This window comes from Sceloporus occidentalis, unplaced genomic scaffold, assembly GCF_023333645.1.
Source record: "Sceloporus occidentalis isolate IW3139 unplaced genomic scaffold, rSceOcc1.0.p SCAF_8, whole genome shotgun sequence".
Lineage (NCBI taxonomy): Eukaryota > Metazoa > Chordata > Lepidosauria > Squamata > Phrynosomatidae > Sceloporus > Sceloporus occidentalis.
The window spans coordinates 13,586,233-13,606,982 of record NW_028316988.1 but is presented as its reverse complement, the minus strand read 5'-3'; the positions used below and the strand labels follow the sequence as shown (position 1 = coordinate 13,606,982).

At 42.9% G+C, this 20,750-nt stretch overlaps 1 protein-coding gene across 6 annotated transcripts in view; it reads left to right on the top strand.

Annotated features, from left to right (window-relative positions):
• Window positions 1-20,750, top strand: part of EEIG1 (estrogen-induced osteoclastogenesis regulator 1) — a 33,736-nt gene that overhangs the window by 7,293 nt on the left and 5,693 nt on the right. For 3 of the 6 annotated variants that reach the window (XM_089534852.1, XM_089534857.1, XM_089534856.1), the window contains 10 exons: window positions 11,914-12,034; window positions 12,515-12,544; window positions 14,662-14,778; window positions 15,071-15,117; window positions 15,686-15,858; window positions 16,664-16,807; window positions 18,046-18,235; window positions 18,787-18,908; window positions 19,689-19,758; window positions 20,682-20,707. In XM_089534852.1, the coding sequence (XP_089390978.1) occupies window positions 11,914-12,034; window positions 12,515-12,544; window positions 14,662-14,778; window positions 15,071-15,117; window positions 15,686-15,858; window positions 16,664-16,807; window positions 18,046-18,235; window positions 18,787-18,908; window positions 19,689-19,758; window positions 20,682-20,707 (1,040 nt within the window). The remainder of the gene's footprint in view (window positions 1-11,913; window positions 12,035-12,514; window positions 12,545-14,661; window positions 14,779-15,070; window positions 15,118-15,685; window positions 15,859-16,663; window positions 16,808-18,045; window positions 18,236-18,786; window positions 18,909-19,688; window positions 19,759-20,681; window positions 20,708-20,750) is intronic. The other 3 variants (XM_089534854.1, XM_089534855.1, XM_089534853.1) reach the window with 3 other exon arrangements.

Genomic DNA, 20,750 nt, shown 5'->3' with positions numbered 1-20,750 from the left:
AGACTCTTACCTATGTCCAAGTCTTGACTACTACAGAGTTTGCACAGAATCCTTCTTCCCTCTTAGTACTTTGTTTGAACTTCACTACAAAGATTTCTAAACTACACATGGCCGGCTTTTTCTTCATAACCCACTTGCTCTCACAGACTGTTTCTATTCCAGATGCAGTGAGTGCTTTACTTTACTGATTTTATTCCACTGCTAGAAACACTTGTTGCTCTCTTTCATAAAGCCAGTTGCCGAGGGGTGACCAAACCTATTTTGGTGTCAGAGTACAACTTCAAGGTCAACGAAAAAAGAATATCTTTCTCCTAATGCTAACCATAGCCACTCCACTGAAATCAGGACTTTGCTTTTTTGTACCAGCAAGCTTGTGTGTGTTCCTTGACAATGAGCTCCTCTTAATATGTACCTGAGTCCTATGAGGATGCAATATTGACCTGGGTTGGGATGGCTCCTTTGAAAAGGGGTGGCTTTTAAATATAGCTTGATGTTAGTGGCGGCCATGTTGCAATGCAGTAGTTTAACATGGGGTTGCAGACTGCACAGATGGCTGTATCACATGCGAGTGTGTTCATACTGTTTGTTTGCTCTTGTCCGCTTTCCAAAACAAAAAGTCTAAACCAGCACATGGAAACGTCTAGCAATAGTAGTTATGATCTTTTTCCCCAGTGGAAATTCAAAAGCCAATTAGTCAGAGGGAAGGTCCAGATGGTTCTGGCATCGGAGTGAACTCTTCTTAAGAGTCGAGAGCAGGGAAGCTGTGTGAAAGAGTAGTCTGTATAAATATCATCCCTGAAGTATAAACACAATTCTTCCAGATATGATATAGCCACACTATGGCCACTGATTCTTGTGCTTTGCATTTTCATCAGGGCTGTAGTTCTTGCAGCTGTGTGTATCATCACAAACGGAAACCAGCATCAACTGCTGCTTGGTCCTCTGAGCTGAGCTTTCTGTGCTATAGTCTACCATCGGAAGAAGTGCCGCTCTTTTTTGTGAAAGAGGTGATAAAAACTTCCGTCCTACAGAGGTCTGCATCCTGTTATGTAAGGACATAGGCCTTCTGTGTGTTCCAACATCCTTTTTTCTGTTTGACTTTGCTCGAGTATGACAACACGTGGAGGGGGGCAGCTAAGAGCCGCTTGGATAAAATCAGTAAGAGCTTGACTTTGGATGCAATCACATCTCCCATTATACATAAGCATAACTGGCTGCCATCTTCCTCCCTCCATGTCAGTCAAGGCAGCTAATAGTGGCAAAAGTACATTTAAAACATATACAAAGAGTGAAAACACAAAGTGAAATCCAACACCCAACCCATCAAAGTTATCCTTAGGAGACACCCGGTGCTGCCAGCTGCCCAGACCTGTTCAGCTTCCCGGTGTCTGTGCATCCAAACCATGCCCTGGGACCTTGTACACAAGAGCTTAGATTGGTAACTATCTAGAATGCTCTCAATCTCTTGTCTGTACTTGGAATATCCGTTTGACCCAGGCACTGATCAGGTCAAGAAAAGGGTATATTTTCAATAATATTGGACCATTTGATTGTCCTACAACCAGCACATTGTGAATCGATCCAGCCTTGCACTCTGTCAGTTCAAGTTACTAGTGCAGAGATGAGGAACCTATGTCCCTCCAGATGTTGCACTAAACCCTCACCATCACCATCCGTTCGATTCCAACAATAGCATGTCCAACAACATCTGGAGGGACCCAGGTTCCCCTACATGGCTGTAGCAGGATCACTGTATTTCTGGCTAATCATTTCTTAAGGTTGACATTGCCTTTCAGCATTCACTTGGCAGCTCTTGACCCAGTTGACCAAGCCGAGCTTGGAGCCAGTTCTTCAGCAGAGTGTGTTAGCCTCTGTGTGGATTGTGCCATAAGGCAGATGGGCTTCTGCCAATCTTCAATGCCTTCCTGCTTGGTACTGCTAGTCCCTCAGTCCCTCAGTCTTAAAGCCTTCCTTTTAGGATTGGGAGTGTGTCTCTGCTGCAGAATGAAGCCATTCTCCTTGGCCTCTTCTCCTCTTCCTGCAAACCTATTCTTTGTCCCTGAACATGTTGCAGCCATAGTGCAGATTACGGCCTCCTCATCCTGAGCTGCTCTCAGTGTGGCACCATTGAGCATGACTCTGAATCACATGTATGGCCTGCATTTTGAGGAATTGTTTCCATTGGTTAGAAACAGTTGTGCTTATGTTCACAAGATGAATAGTCTAGTTTCAGCAAAAGAGAGAGGGAGGGAATCTGTGGAAGAGTCACAGGGAACAAAATTCTTCCTCTAGTAGCTGTTTCTCTTTCCACTGGCTTCCCATGAGTCCCACCTCCTGCATCAGATCAGGGATGCTGTTGCTAAGAAAAATGCGAAGTACAGTCATATTTTTCAGAAGGTTACTTCAGTTCATTAAACCCTTAGAAGAGACAAATTGGAGGATGCTAACTAAAATGTGTCCAAGCAAGGCGGGGTAATTCCACTGATTGGTGGGATTCTCCAGCCAAATGAACCGGAAAAGGGACTCCTTCAGCTTTTTATGATGCCTCACAGGTTTGAAAAAAGATCTGTCTTAGGTCAAGGTGATGTCTTCCAAACAAGGCTTAGGAGGTTGTCACCCTCACTTATCCAGGATTTGGAAAGAAATCGTTCTTAGTAACCAAGATTGTAGGGTTTGTTTGTTTTTAGGCACCAGGGCAAGATAGTCATGGGTAGAATTTTATTTCTCTCTAGGAGCCATCTATGCTAGTGGCCTTTGACCTGGTCAAATTAAGCACTTTTCAGCCCCATTGATCTCAGTGGGAGAGATTGAAACACCTGGTTAACTCTTTCCCTTTGGATCACTTCCTGAGTAAATTACACATTGTGTGAAGAAGTGCTTAGCTTGCTGCCAACCAGTTTAGCTGGGTGACAAAGTTCCAGTGTTGGGGACAAATAAGAATTGCACCATGGCATTCACACTTCTCAATTCTTTCAAGTCATTCTTTGATTGTATCTTTAAATACAGCTTATTAGAAGAGTACGGATGTTAAATCACTGGCTCGTAACAAGTCTTGGTGTATAAAATTGGTCATTGCATCTATGTATAATTACAGTGGTTTGGATTTGGCAGGATCAAGACCAGCAACAGGAGGAAGCCTGCCTGCAGAGTCTCCCTTATCCCCACAGAGAAGGTACAAAAAGCAGGCCGAAGGGAGAATCAGTGAAAGTCTTCCTCCCTCTTTCTACCAGAAGAAGCAAACTCAGAACCTCAGCCTCATCTTCACCCATGAAATTGTATTAATAATGTATTCTCTGCAGGCTATTTCAAAGCATAAAAATAATGTAAACTGCAGCCTTAGCATCAAAAACCCATTTTGACTCCACATCTGCACATTCTTCTGTCCCATAATCAGCAATGGTAGCTCTGTATACATACCGTCTCCTCTATAGTAAGAATGCTCTTCTATTCTTAATGGTAGCAGTGATTCTGTAACATGTTAGACAGTGTGTACCTTGAAATCGCCTGTCCATTTAGAGCCTTGAATTTCATAGGGCCTTCTTATTCAAAGAGTATTCAGAGTCTGCCATTGTCGTCTTCTGAATATAGCCTACAGCAACTGTACGCTTCGGCAGTTCGCTTATCCAAGTACTAACCAGGCCTGACCATGCTTAGTGTTACAGAGCTCTTATCAGTTTGGGAATCCAGGCCACTATAATTGGGACATGAGCTGAGCTGAGGTCATGGTAGTTACCTTGTGATCTCAGGTTTATTGCTGTTTGTGATCAATTCTGTGATTATGAGCCTTGTTGGTACTCATATAGGGTCAGGATATCGTAATTTAAAGATGCGGGTTTAGATGGCTGTACAAAAAGATTTAGGGGCCCTGGCCTTCATAGCTCTGTTCATCTGGCTTCTTTTAGAGGTAACATAAAGCAATCAAAATAACTACAGTTAAAACAGTGCCACAAGTCAAGTTAAAAAAGAGATCAAGCTGGGCAGGGCAGTAGAGATTTCTAAATAAAGACCTGTTGCCTTTAACCTGTGAGCTTGGCATTGCTAAATCGTTCTTGGCCATGTTTAAAATGCAGAAATGCAGGTTGCTTTCTCTCTTTCCCCACCCAGAATTGAACTCTGTACTATACAATAAAATGCCACATGATATTTGGTAATGTTTGTGGTGATTGGTTGAATATTGATAATGGGCTTGGGCAGCACCTGGCATTGATGCAGAACAGGACATGCCCAAGCCTGTTGAGCTTTTAATCTCTTGTTTAATTAAGGTTCTTTTTATATACCGTATATAACTTCTCTTATATAATATGAGTTATGCTGGCACTTCCTTTTTACCCTTTGTTTAAACACTGTACCTTCAGAGAGAAAAGGAAGGGAAAAGTTCACAGCAGGTATTAATCTAGCTTTATATTAGGGCAAGGTTCTTAGGCAGAGCCATTTATAAGGGATGAATTGGAGATGATAAAAGAAAAGGAAGAGGGGACCTTGCTGGTATGTGTGTAGGAGCTCTGGTTTCATAATACCCTTCTGGAACCAAGACTCTAAAAATGTGTGATCCTATAGAATCAGGTTTATTGCATCTGATGAAAGAATCTTTCTTTCTTTCTAGCCACACAGATACTTTTGGGAAGCTTGTGCACAAATGGTGGGTGATTTCCCCAGCATCTAGAAGTCAGCTTGGTTGCCTTTTGACTATCTGCTTGGTAGGCTATTCACAGACCCTGTTTCTCTATGGCATGCAGAACTGCCAGAACGTATAATTTCCTGTAAAAACAAAAATTTGCAAATTAATTGGACCGTGAGTAGTTTTCCACTCCTGACTTCAGCTATCCATAATCGTGTGTAGATAATGGCTTTCTGGGTTAAGCTCCCAACTGTCCCCTTTCACTTCTCAGGAACGCTTGCTAATGCTATAAGCCAAATCCCAATTTTTAGAATGGCCTGGCAGGAAAGAATGTGCCTCCAAAGCTTTCGCCTAATGATCTTAAAACTTCTTGACTCTTATCTCTCTCCATTTCATCCCATTATCCAATTTAACAAATAGGTGAGGTGACTTGATGTCAGTCTCCATTTCAGTTCTGGTATTAGCCTCAAAATTACATTGCTCAGAGCTCTACAGTGCATAGCAACACATGGCAGTTTCCACATATCATTCACCCTTTTTGTGAAGCTATCTGGGCATAAAAGGAGTGCTTGCTATATCCATATTTGTTTTATAGAGCAGCATTCTGACCTGTGTTTAAGAATATACTACAGGGGGGTGGTAGTTGTTTCATATCCAGAATAACAGGATGTGATTTTGTGTATATAATCAATTTTTCTGTATTGTTCAGAATGTGTCAACATGGCCTGAAAAGAATGGTGCTTATTATCTGCTTCTCTGCTTAATCATTACTTTTTCTTGGCTGATTGGCCTCAATTTGTCATCATTTCAGTACATGTGATCCTGTTTTAATGCCTACAGGTAACAATTTCAAGCAGGAACATAACGCCAGCTGCTTATTAAAATAAAACAAAATACGGTGCAAACCAGTAAAACGCTACCCACCCTTTTTACTAACTTAACCTCAGTCACCCAAAGTAAGTGGAATTTACATGTTAAATAATAGTTCAGGAGACAACTGAAGCTTGACTCCCTGTGGAGTGGCTTCAGCAAAAAACCTTTTTGCCTACCCCTTTCTTTCCAAAATTGATGATTAGACAGCAAACTCCAAAAAGCATTCCTGGCCAACTCAGGAATTTGTGACAGGATGTTCAACTGTGTTGCTGAAATGTCTGAATGTTTTTCTCTGCAGCCGAGCATTGCCTGCACATCTATTGCGCTGCTTCTGCTGAGACACATCTGCCCTGAACTGCAGCATGAGCTCACTTTCTGACCCTTGTGATAATTCTCTTTGGCAGATCTCCCTGGCTACTGACCAAAAGCAATCCATGTTTTTTCCCCTAAAGATGTAGCAGCAAGACTTTGGGTACAAACTACCTATTCCAGTTTGTGGTCTGCTTCACTTCTCTCTCGTGACAACCAACCATAATTCATAATCTCATCTCAAACAATGCTTTCTTTGTCTTTCTTTTGATTTAAGGTGCAATGCTACAGGGTTATGTTAAGCCTCTGCATGCAGTGGCTTAGGGGCTCTTCAGATTGTACTCATACAGCCATAGCTACAGGAGTTAAAATCTCTTAGGAGAATGTGAAGAAATGTGGAAACAAATGCTAGAGTGTCAGAACAAAGAGATGGAAGCTCTTCCAGGTTCAGATCCCAAGCTTTCATTGTTAATGAAACGTCTGAAGGCTCTCAACAGCAGAGTTTAACCACTGGTAAAAGAGAAAAACAGAAGTAATTACTCCAAATCCAGAGATTCTGGTAGCCTTAGGAAGAGCGTTTAGAAATTAGACCATGATCTTGAAATGGTGCTATCAACAGTCCAGGCAAAGAACGAAAAACTGAAGCAAAAGTTGATTCTGTGACTGATTTATAATAAAGTTGTGACTACAGTAAGCAGTATGCTCCATCTCACATATAATCTGTGTGCATTGCGTGCCTGGCTACTCTTATCCAGTGTTTCTTAGCAATTGCTGTCTGTTTACAAGTGGCAGATAATCAAGTTCAGATGTGCTCTTAGCAGCGGGCTCTTTATCTCTGATGAAACATTACTGTTCCGATTTCATGCCTCAATGTCTCCCTGACCTGGCCTCGTTGTGCACATTTTGTCCAATTGGGCCTATTTATGCTCCATCCTGGTAGAGCATGTACTGACAGTCTCTTGCTAAACTTGTGTCCGGACGAAGGTGCTTACAAATCTTATTCCATCTTTAGGATTCTGTGTAGCCTCTTAGTTCTGTCAGGAGGTGAAACGGAAGGCGTTTGGACCAGATTTAGCAACAGGATTGGATTGTTGGAAGCCTGGGGTGGAGGCAGCTCAGTCACTGTGTGGGATAGGAAAGCATGAGTGTAACTTCATGGGTAGGAGGATGCAGTCACTTTGAGTGACCTTCAGCAAGTGCTTGCTGGAACATCTGAGTGCTGGCCTGTGTCAACAATTTAATTCAGACTTGACTTGATAACAACATTTACATCATCTGTGTCTGAGCCATTCCCTTTCCATTTTTTTAAAGCCTTTCTTTGCTCTTTCTTTTCTTTTTCTCCTCTCCTTTGCTTAGCAAATTACCACAGTGTTCTGAGAAAGAAACAACAAGTAGAGAATGAAACAGCTGAAGGTTCATCTGTTGAGATTTTTGGCTGTTTTGTCTTGGATGATGTGAGCGAAGTCACGAATGAGTGACTTTCTTGGGGTGACTGCTTGTATCATGCGTACATCTTGTGGCCGTGACAAAATGCTTTTGATCCCGAGCTTTGCCATTGTGTTCTGGGCTTTTGTAGTTATTTGGCTCTTAAGCTTCTCTGTCACACATTTATTGTATTTTTAGCATCTTAAAACCATGCTCTTGCTGCCTCATATTTCTAGCATGAGCACAATTCTTCAAAATCCTTGTGACGTTTGGTAGAAACCATCCTTGAAGTACCTGTGACTTATGCATCTGGACAGCAGAGCGCATCACAACCATCACGAAACCTGACAAATGAAGTGGTGTGATATATTCCTAGCTGATCTACAGTGTGGCCTTGTCCTGATTTATCTCCCATCTCCAGGCACTTTGTTAACCTGCATTTGGGAGTCTCCAAATTGGATCTGCCCTACTTTTTTCATAATGCTTGGTAAGGTGGAAAGCATAAGAAAAGAGGGAGATGGGCTACAGTCAAGGATGCCATGACTTTGAGTCTTCAAGAGCTAAACAGTACTGTTGATCAGAGGGTGACTTGGAGGTCTTCTACTCATAGGATCACCATAAGGTGGAACCAGCTTGATGGCACTTAACAACAAGTGCTTAGTTCATAGCTGTACTTCATCAGAAAGCATTACTTCTTGCCTTGTGTTGTATACTTTATATGAGCAACCCTTGCTATCCCGACTCCCAAAAGCACAGTCGATGGTAGTTATGAAACTCTGCTTCCCATCCTTCCGTGAACTTCACTTTGCTTGCAGCTAGTCCTGACCTTTGGGTCCATGAGTCCTCCTTAGCTGGGAGGGATGAAAAGTCTGTTCTTGCAAAGCCACAACTGGAAGAGCTAGAAAGTCTTCTCATCATGGTACAAAATTGCCCAAAAGCAAACTGCTCCAAATTTTCGAAGACCCTCAAGCTTCCTAGCAACCATTGAAAACAATATAAAAATAACCCTATGGCAGAAAGCAGTCCAATTAACACCTCCACACGCGGCCGGCCTGAAAATAGAAACCTCCCACTGTAGAGCATAACAGCAGAGCTAGGAGCTGAAATGAAGTTTCCTAAGTCCAAACACTGGGGAGGGTGGGAGGCTGCTGCTTTTCTTATCTTGACATTATTACCATGGGGGAATGAGCAGGTTACTGGAAGAGGTTGGCTTGACCGACCTGGTGAGGGACAGGTAGGGTGCCACGGTCCTTGCTGCGAAGGGGGCATCCCCGCCAGCGTTCTCGGCGGAGCCATCTGTTGCAAGCAATCACCCAGGAGGATTAGCGCTGCTTTGAGGGCTTGACCCAGATTTATATCTCCCTGGGAAGTGTGTGTTTCAATCAGGAAGATAGTGCAAAAGCTCAGTGACCCCCGGGAATGAAAAGTAAACAAAGCTATTAAGCCTTTTGAGTAATTCCTGGCTTTTCTATTGCAGGAGAAAGGCTGTCTCCAATGCTTCTTCCCTTTCAATAACCTTCTTTACCTCCTGAGATTCGTTTTGCACCTCAAACCTGCTTTGGTCTTCACAACATTTCCTCCTGTGCAGTTTGCAAATGGCAGGCTGGTTTCTTCCATCTGTCTTTTTTCAGCAATTGACATAGACAGCAATAATCCCCACTTTCTTCCGATCCTACTATCTGTCTTTCTTTCTTCCCTGTGCACACTTTTTCCCCCCTTATAATATCCAGCCTAAATAATTCTGGAAACTCAAGAGTGTAAATGGGAAGTTGTACATCTGGCCTTTCTGCACACTGGGGAATATATACGTCTGTGACGTTGGATATTTGGCTTCTCCCGCTTCTGTTTTTTCAGGGTAAAACCTTAGGAAACTTTGGTACAAAATGAGCTGCACTGGAAATATGATCTGCCTGGGACTTCAGGAATAAAGCGGAGATAGTTTATATTTTCCAGGTCCTGTCCACGTTGTCTTTAGCACTATCAAACTAAGACTTGTTAATCTATCTCATTTGCTTCTCTCTAATTTTGTTTTCAAATGTGTGTCTTTGTTTCAAATGTGTCTTGTTTTTAAAAATGCCTGTACACCACAACAGTAGAGTTATTGCTACTACTACTAATAATAATAATAATATATCCCTCCTTTCCCCATGTTTAGTATTCACAGCAACAACAAATTTAAACAAATAGATACCATTCACAAAGGCATATCTAAAAGCATAAACCGTTTTTAAAAAAATAACATCATTCCTTTACTGTGAAGTGTTCGTGGCCATTTTCAAAAGGTAAAATATGGATTTATTTTCCAGCTCCTTGACATCTTTAGCCCTGCACAGAAATCACACTTATACCATGGGAGCATAACATATTTGAAACACATTTTCAATGAGAGGGAACACATTTGAAACACATTTTACTTAGGCCTGTTACAGACAGCCAAAATAAAGCTGCTTCGAGTCACAGTGGAGATATGGTGTTTCAATGATGCATGCGTCCTAAGAGTCCAGAACTCACACCAAAGCCATGCTCCAGCCCTAAGGACTGGAGCATGGCTTTGGTGTGGCTTCTGGACTCTTAGGACGCATGCATCATTGAAACATCATATCTCCACTGTGACCCGAAGCAGCTTTATTTTGGCTGTCTGTAACAGGCCTTAGACTCACTCTACACTTGCATATCTTACTTGTTTCTAGGGTAAAAATAGGAATTAAATGCACATATTTCAGACTGGCAGGGATCACATACTTCCCGGCCAAAAAGTCAGGCCTGACTTCTTCAGGACCTAGGGCTGTTTCTAAAGAGTCTCTTGCAAGACCAGTGATGAGTTGGCACTTAGGGTTAGTCTCTTTTCATTTTCATTTTTTCTTCTTCAGTTGTTGGAAAATGTTTTTAAATTGGACCAATCTGTTTCTGGCTAGTTATTCAGTGGCTTGGTTTAGTTGTGAAATATTGGTCACTTTCCTCCATCTGGGCGGCTTGTGTCTCACACACATACATGCCAACTGGCACCTTGATGATTCATTTTCTGTGCATGCACCCTCTCTAATTGTAGATCTGGCAACCATGCTCCATTTTTCTGTCTTACCTAGGTCAGCTTTTAAAAACACATTCCCTGTAATTTTCCTTCTTTAAAGAGAGGACGTGGGCAAAAAAAAGAATGCCACACACACAGAGAGAGACAACCCAAAATTTATGGTACCATCTGAAGCTTATTTCTAGGATTCTGCTTCAAAAGAGCCGCATGACGCTCTGCTTGCTAACCAGAAATAACAGAAGCTAAGTTCTCCTGGGAAAGTTTACTGTTTTGGAGTGAACCAATAATGTAGTTGTTAGACACAGGAGTACTGCAGCAATGTAGTCACATTCTTTATTTTCATGTCAATCTGGATCAGTATACAAAGGGATCTTGTAGCACCTTTAAGACTAACAGAGAAAGAAGATTGTAACATAAGCATTTATAGACTAGATCTACTTTGTCAAATGCTAAGGTGAATATATGTAATTGCAAATAGCTGTGTTGGTCCATCAGAAATAATCCAGAAGTCTACCAGAGGATGGAGAGAGAGAGAGATAGATTTATATTTATATTCAAATCTCTCTCTCTTTCTCCATCCATCCTCTTTCTGTCTTTTACTGTGGAGTTTGAAAATTAACATAAGTACTTGAGGGTGGGTTACATTTTGGGGAGTGTGTAGCTTTTCTGGACTTAGCTTCCATATCATGGATTTGTGGGGAGATGTATTCCTGAATATGCAGTTGCCAGAAGCAAATGGTACCCAAGCTTGCGATAGTAAAGCACTTTTCATCCTAGCAACACTGATTCTGTTCACTTGCATATAAAGCCTGTGGGGAGAGAGTGGCTTTTAATTATTAAAGCACAATCTTATCTAGTTCCTCTTTGGTGCCTTTTTTCTCCGATGAGGCTTTTAAAAACACTAGCTTGTGGCTACAGAACTTCCAATTCCAGGTCATCTCAGCACCCTCTGTTTCTCGTCCTCTCCAAAATTATGCCCTGAGCTTAATTGTCTGAAGGGTAACCTATAAATAGATCATTCGGACCTTACTGATTTAGAAAATTGCATCCTCCCTCGATGCAGACACAGACACACATTTTGCTTGTGAGTATTCACATTGAAAAAAGGATTTGTGCACTTCTGTCTGTGTTCTTCCCTCTCCCTAAGGCTACCCTTGAAGATCAAGTGCAAGGAAGAACTGTATTTTCTTACTGCTAAACCCTGTGCCCAGCTTGCTGCCAAGAGATGCAGCCTAGATGTTTCCTCTCATGTTTGTTTGCCCATAAAACCAAGATGTCTGCTTTCTCCTTTTGACAGATATGACTCAGATACCAGCCTGCTCTCTTGACTTTCCTTCATTCTAACTCTTTATTTACAAGAATATTTAACCCACCTTCTTATGGGTATGCATCATTTAAGGCAAGTTACATAACGCAAACAAATTCCAGTGTTGCATTAAAATTTCAGCATTAGCGAAGTAGGGTATGACATACGCCAGCCATCTTGAAACCAATTCGTATCTGCCTGGTGAGATATGATGTGTTCCTTCAACTTAAAGAAACCAAATGATGCTTTCTTCCCTTGTGTGAGTGACGTCTACAGACAAAGTACCATGATTGTAAGATCTCTTGGTAGTTCCTTGACCACCCAGCATTGTCCGTTTTTTAAAAAACACAGGGAAGAAGTTCAAGAGAACTGTGTTCGCTGGAAGAAGAAATTTACCTTTGTCTGTAAGATGAGTGCCAATCCTGCCACAGGCCTCCTGGATCCTTGCATCTGCCGTGTGTCTGTCCGCAAGGTAAGCATTTTTTAAATTTTATTATTTTGTACAAGAATGATCTCTTAATGCCCTCCTTTCTTTGGCCTCTGGCCTAAGTGGTACCAGCGAAACATAGTGGCTGCTTTTAGGACCATAACATCTCTTGGACCACCATGACTATTTTCAGAGGAGGGGTGATACATGCTTCCAGACAGAGTGCCAAAGCTGGCCATGTGCAAATACATTATTTTGGTTTACAGTGCTGTGCCCAGCAAAATGTTGCTGTTTTGAAACTGGTTCCCTCTAGACTGAGCATAGCCTACCTAAATGGCCAGTGCGGGAGCAAGTTATTTGAAGCAGTGGATGGATGCCTATCTTCATTTGAATAGGCTAGTGTCTAGTGAGCAATCCCTGAACGCCTATAATTATGTTCTGACAAGTAGAAGAACAGCTCTCCTCTTAGCTCTGCAGTAATACTGATGTGTCCTTTCTCTCCCTCTTCTTTTCTTCTCATTGCAGGAACTGAAAGGAGGGAAAACCTATTCCAAGGTAAGAAGAATGTCAGAAAAGAAAAGCAGAAACTGTTGCTGAATCCACTGTTAGAAAGAAATGAAGTTCCTCTGGGATTTTAAAATAGTTTTAAGGACAAAAGAAAAGAATTGTGATTACCAGTTAATTGATACAGTGTGGTGTTCAAAAGCCAGTGTCTTACTGATGATATTTGTGGGTTAGGGAGGCAGACATAATACCATGTGTCCTAAATTCTTACTGTTGCACTGCCAGAGGCAAGTACCTGGTCATTCATTAGTTGTGGCAATGGAGAGATGGTGACTAATAGTGATTAATAGTCAAACTTGTGTCTGGGCTACTTCAGACTGGGAAGTGCAGCTCACAGGATGCCACACTTCGTTTTTGGAGGGAGAGGACATGGATGGAAGTTAGCCTGCTGGAAACACTGGACCAGAAACTCTTGTTTTGTGAGCTTTCTGAGCCAGTGCTAGCCATTGGATGAGGAAATGAAGGAAACCATACAGAAAGATTATTATATCTGAATATCATTTTTGTTAAAAAGGATAGGCCTTCCTCTCAGGCTACCTTCAGTCACCACCATGCTCTCAGGAATCCATTTCCTGGGAAAAGCGGAGATGTCAGCAACTTGCACAAAGCATTGGTGGCAGCTGGGTTGGGAGCCCACAGCATCTTTGGGTGGGTCTGCCTTGGCAAAGTGAGAGCCTTGTAGTTTTTCGCTCTGCACGGCAGCACTCAGAGAGCTGAGGCTTGTTACTTGACAAAGAAAAGGTTTTCCCTGCTTCTTTTTCTGGCTGGAAGGCATTTGCAAGTGGATAAGAGACTCTTGAAGACAAGCAGAATTTAAAATGTAGAAGAAGTAGGTCACCTCCTCTCTGAATTAAAGATAACAAGGGAATCCTCCTCTTCCTTCAGGGTTCCCAGCTGTTGACTAATGTGAAGAGGGTAGGGTGAGTTTGCCAGCTGGGGAATGCCACTCATTACAGAAGTAGGTGACTTTAAATACCAAGAATAAGCAGTGGGCGAGGTGACGGAGTCTGTACATAAAATATCTTTGTGCTTCCTTCAGTAATCCTAAGGCAACATAGAGATTTTTGTAAGGGTTACTTTAAATAACATAACATGCTTTTGACACACAAGCACATGTCAAAAATGAATGTGCCATCATTTGTCCAAGGTTGTGAACCTTGTAGTATGAAGCTTGGAGGGCCAAGCGACATTAAGAGACTCCAACTAAGGATGCAACTTCAGTAAGAAATCAAGTCACAGAACTTGATAAGCCACCTTAGCGCATGTTGGAGTTAGCTTTGTTCCACAGTGAGTTAATATGTCTGAGCAGAAATGTGCTAGTTACTAAAAGCTCCTAAAGGTGAGCCCCAGACATGACATGGTCTCCTTTTCTTCAAAATCCACTTTTTCATCCCTCTTGGTAACATCCTTTCTGCCCAGCTCTCCACAATGCTTTCACTTCTTTTAGATCTGTGGTGGGCAGATAGTTTCAGGCCTTCAAAATATATTTCCTAGAAGTGTCTTTTGCTCCCCCTAAAGGGATCGGCATGTGAGAAAGTCTCAATTTGAAGCCTGTTCCTCACTAGGGCTAGATTTCTGAAACTTTCAACTTAGCCTTAATGGAGCATTGCTCTCATTCCCCCGGATTCCTCAAAGCCTGAGAGCATACTTTCCCCACAATCTCTCCATCTTGTTCCTTGGGAACAGTGCTCTGATTTCATCTACAACAATATCCTTTCATCTCTTGGCCCGCATGCTGCAGTGCATTCTGGGATGGCACAGTACAAAGAGTGCCTTATTATGTTTGTGTGTGCGGGCATCAGAGTGAGTTTTTCCACATCATTGACCTAGTGTCTTCTGTGTCCTTGGTTATGCAATGACTCCAGGCGGGTTAACGCTGTCCTTGCCAGAATGACAGTTCTGTTTCCTTCACCCTCTATCTCAGCATTTCCTGAAAGAAAAATTGGGGTTAGGAATGTGACATGTTCCTTCCTGAAGTCGAGATCCTGCCAATTTCTGTGGCCGGTTGCACTTTGTCTGCTCTTTTTTCCTTTTTTTAAAGCTATTTTGTTATGTTCTGCAAAGTATTGAGATTCTTCCCCCCCTCCCCAAATCTGTTGTCTTTGCAGTTGGGTTTTGCTGATCTGAATCTGGCAGAGTTTGCAGGCTCTGGGTTCACCGTCCGATGCTGCTTGCTGGAGGGGTATGACACCAAAAATACCCGGCAGGACAACTCCATCCTGAAGGTAAATATGGAAGGGGACTCGCACTGATGGTTGTTGTGCCTGAATTGCAGCCTGACCATATCTGCTTGAAGAATACCTTGCCCCCGTCCCTGTTCTTTCCAGTTGTGGTGGTTCTTGGCAGCAATTTAAGTGTTAAAACTGCCTAACTTGTTTCCAGCCTTTTAAAATGGTTTTATTATTTGCAGTTTTAAATTTGTCAGATTGGTTTTATTGTATGCCCCTCCAAGATCTCTAGATAGAGGGTGGAGTATATAAATATTTTAATAAATGAAATACATTTCAATCTTCCCAGGTAACCATTGGCATGTCCTTGCTGTCTGGAGATCCCTGCTTCAAAACGTGAGTAATTTTGAAACAAGCTCTTGATGTAAAAATCATAGATGGGGATTTGCCCGCCTTGGTTTTGCCATTCCTGTGATATCTTTGTATATGCTAAGAAAATACAACTCGGTTAAACAGTGCTCAACACTCCTTACTGTACAGTTGATTTCATTTGTTCAGCTGCTGTGGAACTCTTTTTTCTTCCAAAAAGAAGTGAAGCTTCTTTTCTTTGTTGTTTTATGCCTTCCAGTAATTTCTGACTTGGGGCAACCCTAAGTCAACCATATCATGGGGTTTTCTTGGCAAGATTTCAGAGTGGGCTTGCCATTGCCTTCCTCTGAGGTTGAGAGAGTGTGATTTGCCCAAGGTCACCCATGAGTTTCCATGGCCGAAAAAGGAATTCAACCTTTGTATCTTGGAGTCTTGGTCCAATGCTCAAACCACTATACCATTCTGGCTCTCTGCTTCTTTATTAGTTTTTCTTTTCCTATTCTTTCCTTCACTGCAACGGAGTAAAACAAAAAGATAAGTATGAATTTTCCTTACTTTATACATTCTGTAACAGCACTGTGTTGGGTTTTTGCAGGCCTCCATCCACAGCCAAATCCATCACCATCCCTGGGCAGGACTCTACGCTCCAATTGACTTGTAAAGGCGAGGGGACGACCAGCAGCAGCACCACCACTCCTACCCCCACCACATCAACCACTATTGGCTCAGTGCGCCAGAGCAAGCCCAGACCCACCATTCTCGGCTCGGGTACGGGGAGCTTCTATCTTCTAAGTATTGCTCCACTCTTGGCTTCCCACTGAGGCTTTCTCAGTGGCCACCACTATTGTCTGCTGCATTGAATCAGTTCATTAGGCTGCTTCCCTCTTCTCTGTTTGAATACAGTTCTCCCCCTAGCCCCCACCATGTTTAAAAAAAAGCACAGACCTGTATGTTTGGACATCAAATCAGAAACATGGAAGCTGGGTGAAAGGTGGGGGAGGGAGTCATCCCTGGATGCATTTTGGACAAAGACTTCCAGTGGTTTTGAGAAGACTCAAAATATTTTGGTTTACTTAATGCTAGGCTTACTTCACACGGTGGTTTCATTTCACATGTGCATATGGCTAGTTTTGCTAAAATATGTTGAACTGCTCTTCTCTTTTGTGGTGCAGGAACATATCCCTATATTTTCCATGGTATTTCTGCCTCAGGTACCCAATTTTCTGTTAAAGAAATAATGCCCAGGAACACATCCACTGTTAACTTATAAACTGAGGTGTTACCTGTAATTGCTGGAGAGTCCTGCTGGTCTAGAAGTTGGCCAGCCCCTCAGCAGGTCATGGGAGAGAGACTGACGGAATCACATCTCCTGTCATAGCAGAACATTGTTTGGCAGTTCCTGGACTGTGGCTGCTACCACAGAGATAATATTGACATTTGATGGTGCAGCTTCCTAACTCTGAGCCAGATGAAGCAGAGATTCCACAGAGCTTCCCAACAGGAAAAAGCAGAACTGCATAGCTGAGATCTGCCAGCATTATTCTCTCTGACTTTGTCACCTTTTTCTTACCAGGGGTGCCAGAGGAACCAGACCAGAATCTGTCCAGTCCAGAGGAAGTGTTCCACTCAGGACATTCACGGAACTCAAGTTACGCCAGCCAGCAATCCAAAATCTCTGGTAACTGCTCATCGCATAAGCTTGCCACCGAAACCCAAAGTACGCCATGCAGTTGTGCCTCAGGGGACTTCATTCTGTTTAATTCTGTTCTTTTCCACACTCTCTTTGGAACTTTGCAGCTGCAGAATTGTTTTGGCAAGATCCCAGATGGGATGCTAAAGAGCAAAGAAGACTCATAACATACTGTTTAGCGAAAAGGCTGAGCTTTGTGTTTTCTAATCCTTAATACAGGGGGTGAGGCTGTCCAGATGTTGTTGGACTGCAACTCCTATCAGCCTTAGACAGCATAACACTTAGCAAGGAATGCTGGGAGTTGTAATTCAGCAACATCTGGAGTTCCTCAATTCTCATCCCAGCAGCCTCTTGGGACTTTTGGTTTCCAACTTCCTTTGAAGCTGAGGACCAAACTAGACAGCTTATGAGATGTGTGTATTTCATATATCTGGGTTTTTTTAACGAAATCGCTTTAGTCTATTCCAGTGTGGATTGTGGGATTATATGTCATTTCTGCAGGCAGTTGCTTGGTCCAAGTCAGAAACTCACACTGTTAGCATTACACTGAAGCTCTTAGCTTTTGTCTTCACTTTTGGTGGATCTCTTACCTACCTTAGATCACTTTTCGGGAGCATAAATCGTTCCATTTAAACCCAGTAAAGCAAGAACGGATGAAATGTAGCCTTACAGATATCTTGGCCTGCAGCTCACACTCATTCCTCACATCCATTTGCTATACTGGCTGAGTTTGATGGACTATGCAGTCCAGCAACATCTGGAGGGGTTTCTTACTGGAAAGAAAGGACTTCTAGAGTCTTTACTACAACAAAAGTCGAAGTATCTAACAGCAGAAGCTGAATTTAAACAAACCAAAATGCAGGCAGAAAATAAATTTAGAACCTCAACAGGAGGAATATTTATTAAAGTAATATATTATTAGAATAGGATAGCCTGATCCTTTCTAATCTATACTAAGAGAGTTAAGAAGCTACTGTATCTTCCAACAATACGTTATCCACCTCTGAAATAAAGCCCTGTTTTGGGGGTGGGAGGCATGTGGATCCCCAGGTGTTCTTAGACTGCATCTTCCCTCAGCCCCAGCAAGCATAGCCAGTGGAAAGGGATGATGGGAGTTACATTCCAACAGCATCTGGAGCTGGGCAGCTGTTTGCCACCATCACTACCCTACTTGATGTGTGGAAGGAACCATGTATACATACTCCTGTTGGTTGTGGTGTGTGGAAATGGGCCACTCATAGTACTTCACTGCTTTCTGTTCCCAGGCTACAGCACTGAGCACTCGCGGTCCTCCAGCATGTCCGATCTGACCCACCGCCGGAACACCTCCACCAGCAGCAGTGCCTCAGGTGGCCTTAGCATGACAGTGGAGTGTCCAGAGGGTGAGCGAGAGCACAAGCCGGAGAAGCCTCCTCGCCCACCAAGACCCAACCTGCTGTCAGAGCGGTCGACCAGGTTGGTATAATAATTGGTTGCTGTAATCCAAGGGTGGGAATCCTGCAGCACTTAACAAAGCCAGTTCGGTGGTCACCAAGAAGGTAGTTGTGGTCTCCTCCCCTTCATTGTGGGGTTTAGAAAATGAGTAGATGGTGTATTATACCACCATGTTCTGGTCCTCAGTTGCTAGTTTGGACTGAGAGGCACATGCATGAATTTTTAAGAACTACATCATGCATAACCCTCAGGCAAAGCATGAATAAGTGAAAAACTATAACAAAAGATGTAGAGTTGTACAGAATAAAATATACATGCGAGTCTGCTGTCTCTCATGAACAGGGTATTAAGTTTTTCAAGTTACATGCTTGAAGTTTTCGTGTTAAAAACGAATAACCCTGTATGCTTTAAAAGAAAAAAGACAGTCCCAGAAACAGAAAGGGAGCCTCAAGGGTAACTCTTTTACAGATGGTACAAGCAGTCCTTATGCACTCCTTTCCTGTTACAGGCAGAAATGAGGCATTATTCACCAGAGCATACCTTCATTCTCCCTCTTTTCTTCTTTCAATCAGGCGGAAAAAGGATTCTGTGGAGAGCCACCCCACATGGGTGGATGACACACGGATTGACGCAGATGATATTGTGGAGAAAATCATGCAGAGTCAGGACTTCACGGATGTCAGTAACACTGAAGGTCAGGCTGCTAGCGTTTCCTACATAGAGTTCAGCTCTGCTGCTCCTGGGTTCCGTTTTCTTAGTTTAAGGCCTGGCCAATTATTACTTTGCCTCCTCATGATGAAAAATTAGTCATGCTATTTATTTATTTGGGCTATTTATACCCTGCTCTTCAGCCACAAAGGCTCTCAGAGCAGTTTACAGATTGTGAATTTGACAGTTCCCTGCCCTCAGGTTTACAATCTAAAAAGACATGACACAAAAGAAGAAAGGAATGACAGTGGGGAAAGAGATCAAGTCCAGCAGATACTACTGGTTTTTCTTTCCCTTCGAGGCCGGGGCGGTGGCAGTTGGAATGGAGAGAGGGCCTTTCATCTGCCTTTGGGCCTAGACATGGTGGATATGCTTTACATCTTCTTTTTGGATACATATTGACCAAGGTCATACGTCATTGCAGTGTAGCATTAAATAACCACAGTGGAGTTACTCTGTGCTAGCCCTTTGTTGTTGCTATGTGTCTTTGCGCGGTGACTGACTCATGGTGAACATCACTTCCCCCTTCCTGTTCACTGAGTGATACTTGCCAATCTAGCTCCTGGTGTAGGATGGGCAGCGTGTTCTCAAATGTGCTATCGCCAGGCTGCCTTGCACAGAAGACTGTAATTTTGTGACTGAGTGAAATACTAAACACAGAGAAGATTCCCTTGCTCAGCATCATAGCGCTCAGTTTCTGAGAGGCCTCCTGGGGATTGTGGTGGTTATACATTTCATTCTTCCCTTGTTTTGGTTTTCTCTGCAGATAGTAACCTGAGGCTGTTTGTGAGCAGAGATGGCAGAACTACCCTCAGCGGGATACAGCTTGCAAACAGGTACGGTCCCTAAGCAGATGCTGAGGGTGAGGCCTTGTTTGTGCTTGGACCTTTGTTTTGCATGGTGATATTGCACTTCTTAGGGGACACATGCCAGGAAAGGGTGGGGGGGGAATAATGACATACTGGAGAAATACAAATTATTGGGATGAGGGAGAAAGATCTGGGGCAGTGAAAGTGATGCCACTGTTTGGCACACTGCATGCTCAAACTAGAGGTCACCTCAAATCTACAGTATATGCTTCCCTGTCCTACTGCATTGATGAGACGGCCTTCGTTCAAAGGAGATCATTGAGCAATTTGTTGCCTACATTAGAACTGGAGAATCTGAGGCCCTTCAGATATGCCCATGTCCTGCAGCCCTTTCCCATTAGCTGTGCTGATTGGGGCTTCTGGAGTTTGAAGTCTAAACCATTTGAAGCCAGAGTTCCCTCCATTCCTCCATCCGTATTAAGAATTATTCATAGCTCTTTCCCAGCATAACCTGAAAATGCTCAGGACTGAACCTGGGCCTTCCTACAAGCAGAGCTTGGGCTTTATCACTGAGCTGTAGCCCCAGTTGTTTGTCTTTTGGATTCTGCTCCTTAATAGCATAGATACTATATGCATGTTCCTTCAGCCTGTAATTTGAAGCTGTTAAAGTGCTTGGTTGTAGCGATTTCCCTGTTACAGGCCCGTCCTGCCTCCCTCACTGTTCTAGGCTCCATATGTCGGTTCAAGGCATGTGTCCTGTCTACAGACTTATCAGTCCACTAAAGCATTGCATGCAAAGGCAGGGGGGGAATGACAAATCAGGGAAATTCACCTCAGTGGAAATCCATCTCTTACTACTCTAGAAATGCCCTGCTAATAACGCAGTAAGGTTTGTTGTATTAAAGCATTGTCTGTCTGTTTCTCTTTTCTCCACCCACCCACCAAAAAAGCTTTCTGACGTTTGATTTCAGGCCAGGTTAGTTCCCTTCAATTAATAGAACACTTCTTAATTTCATAGC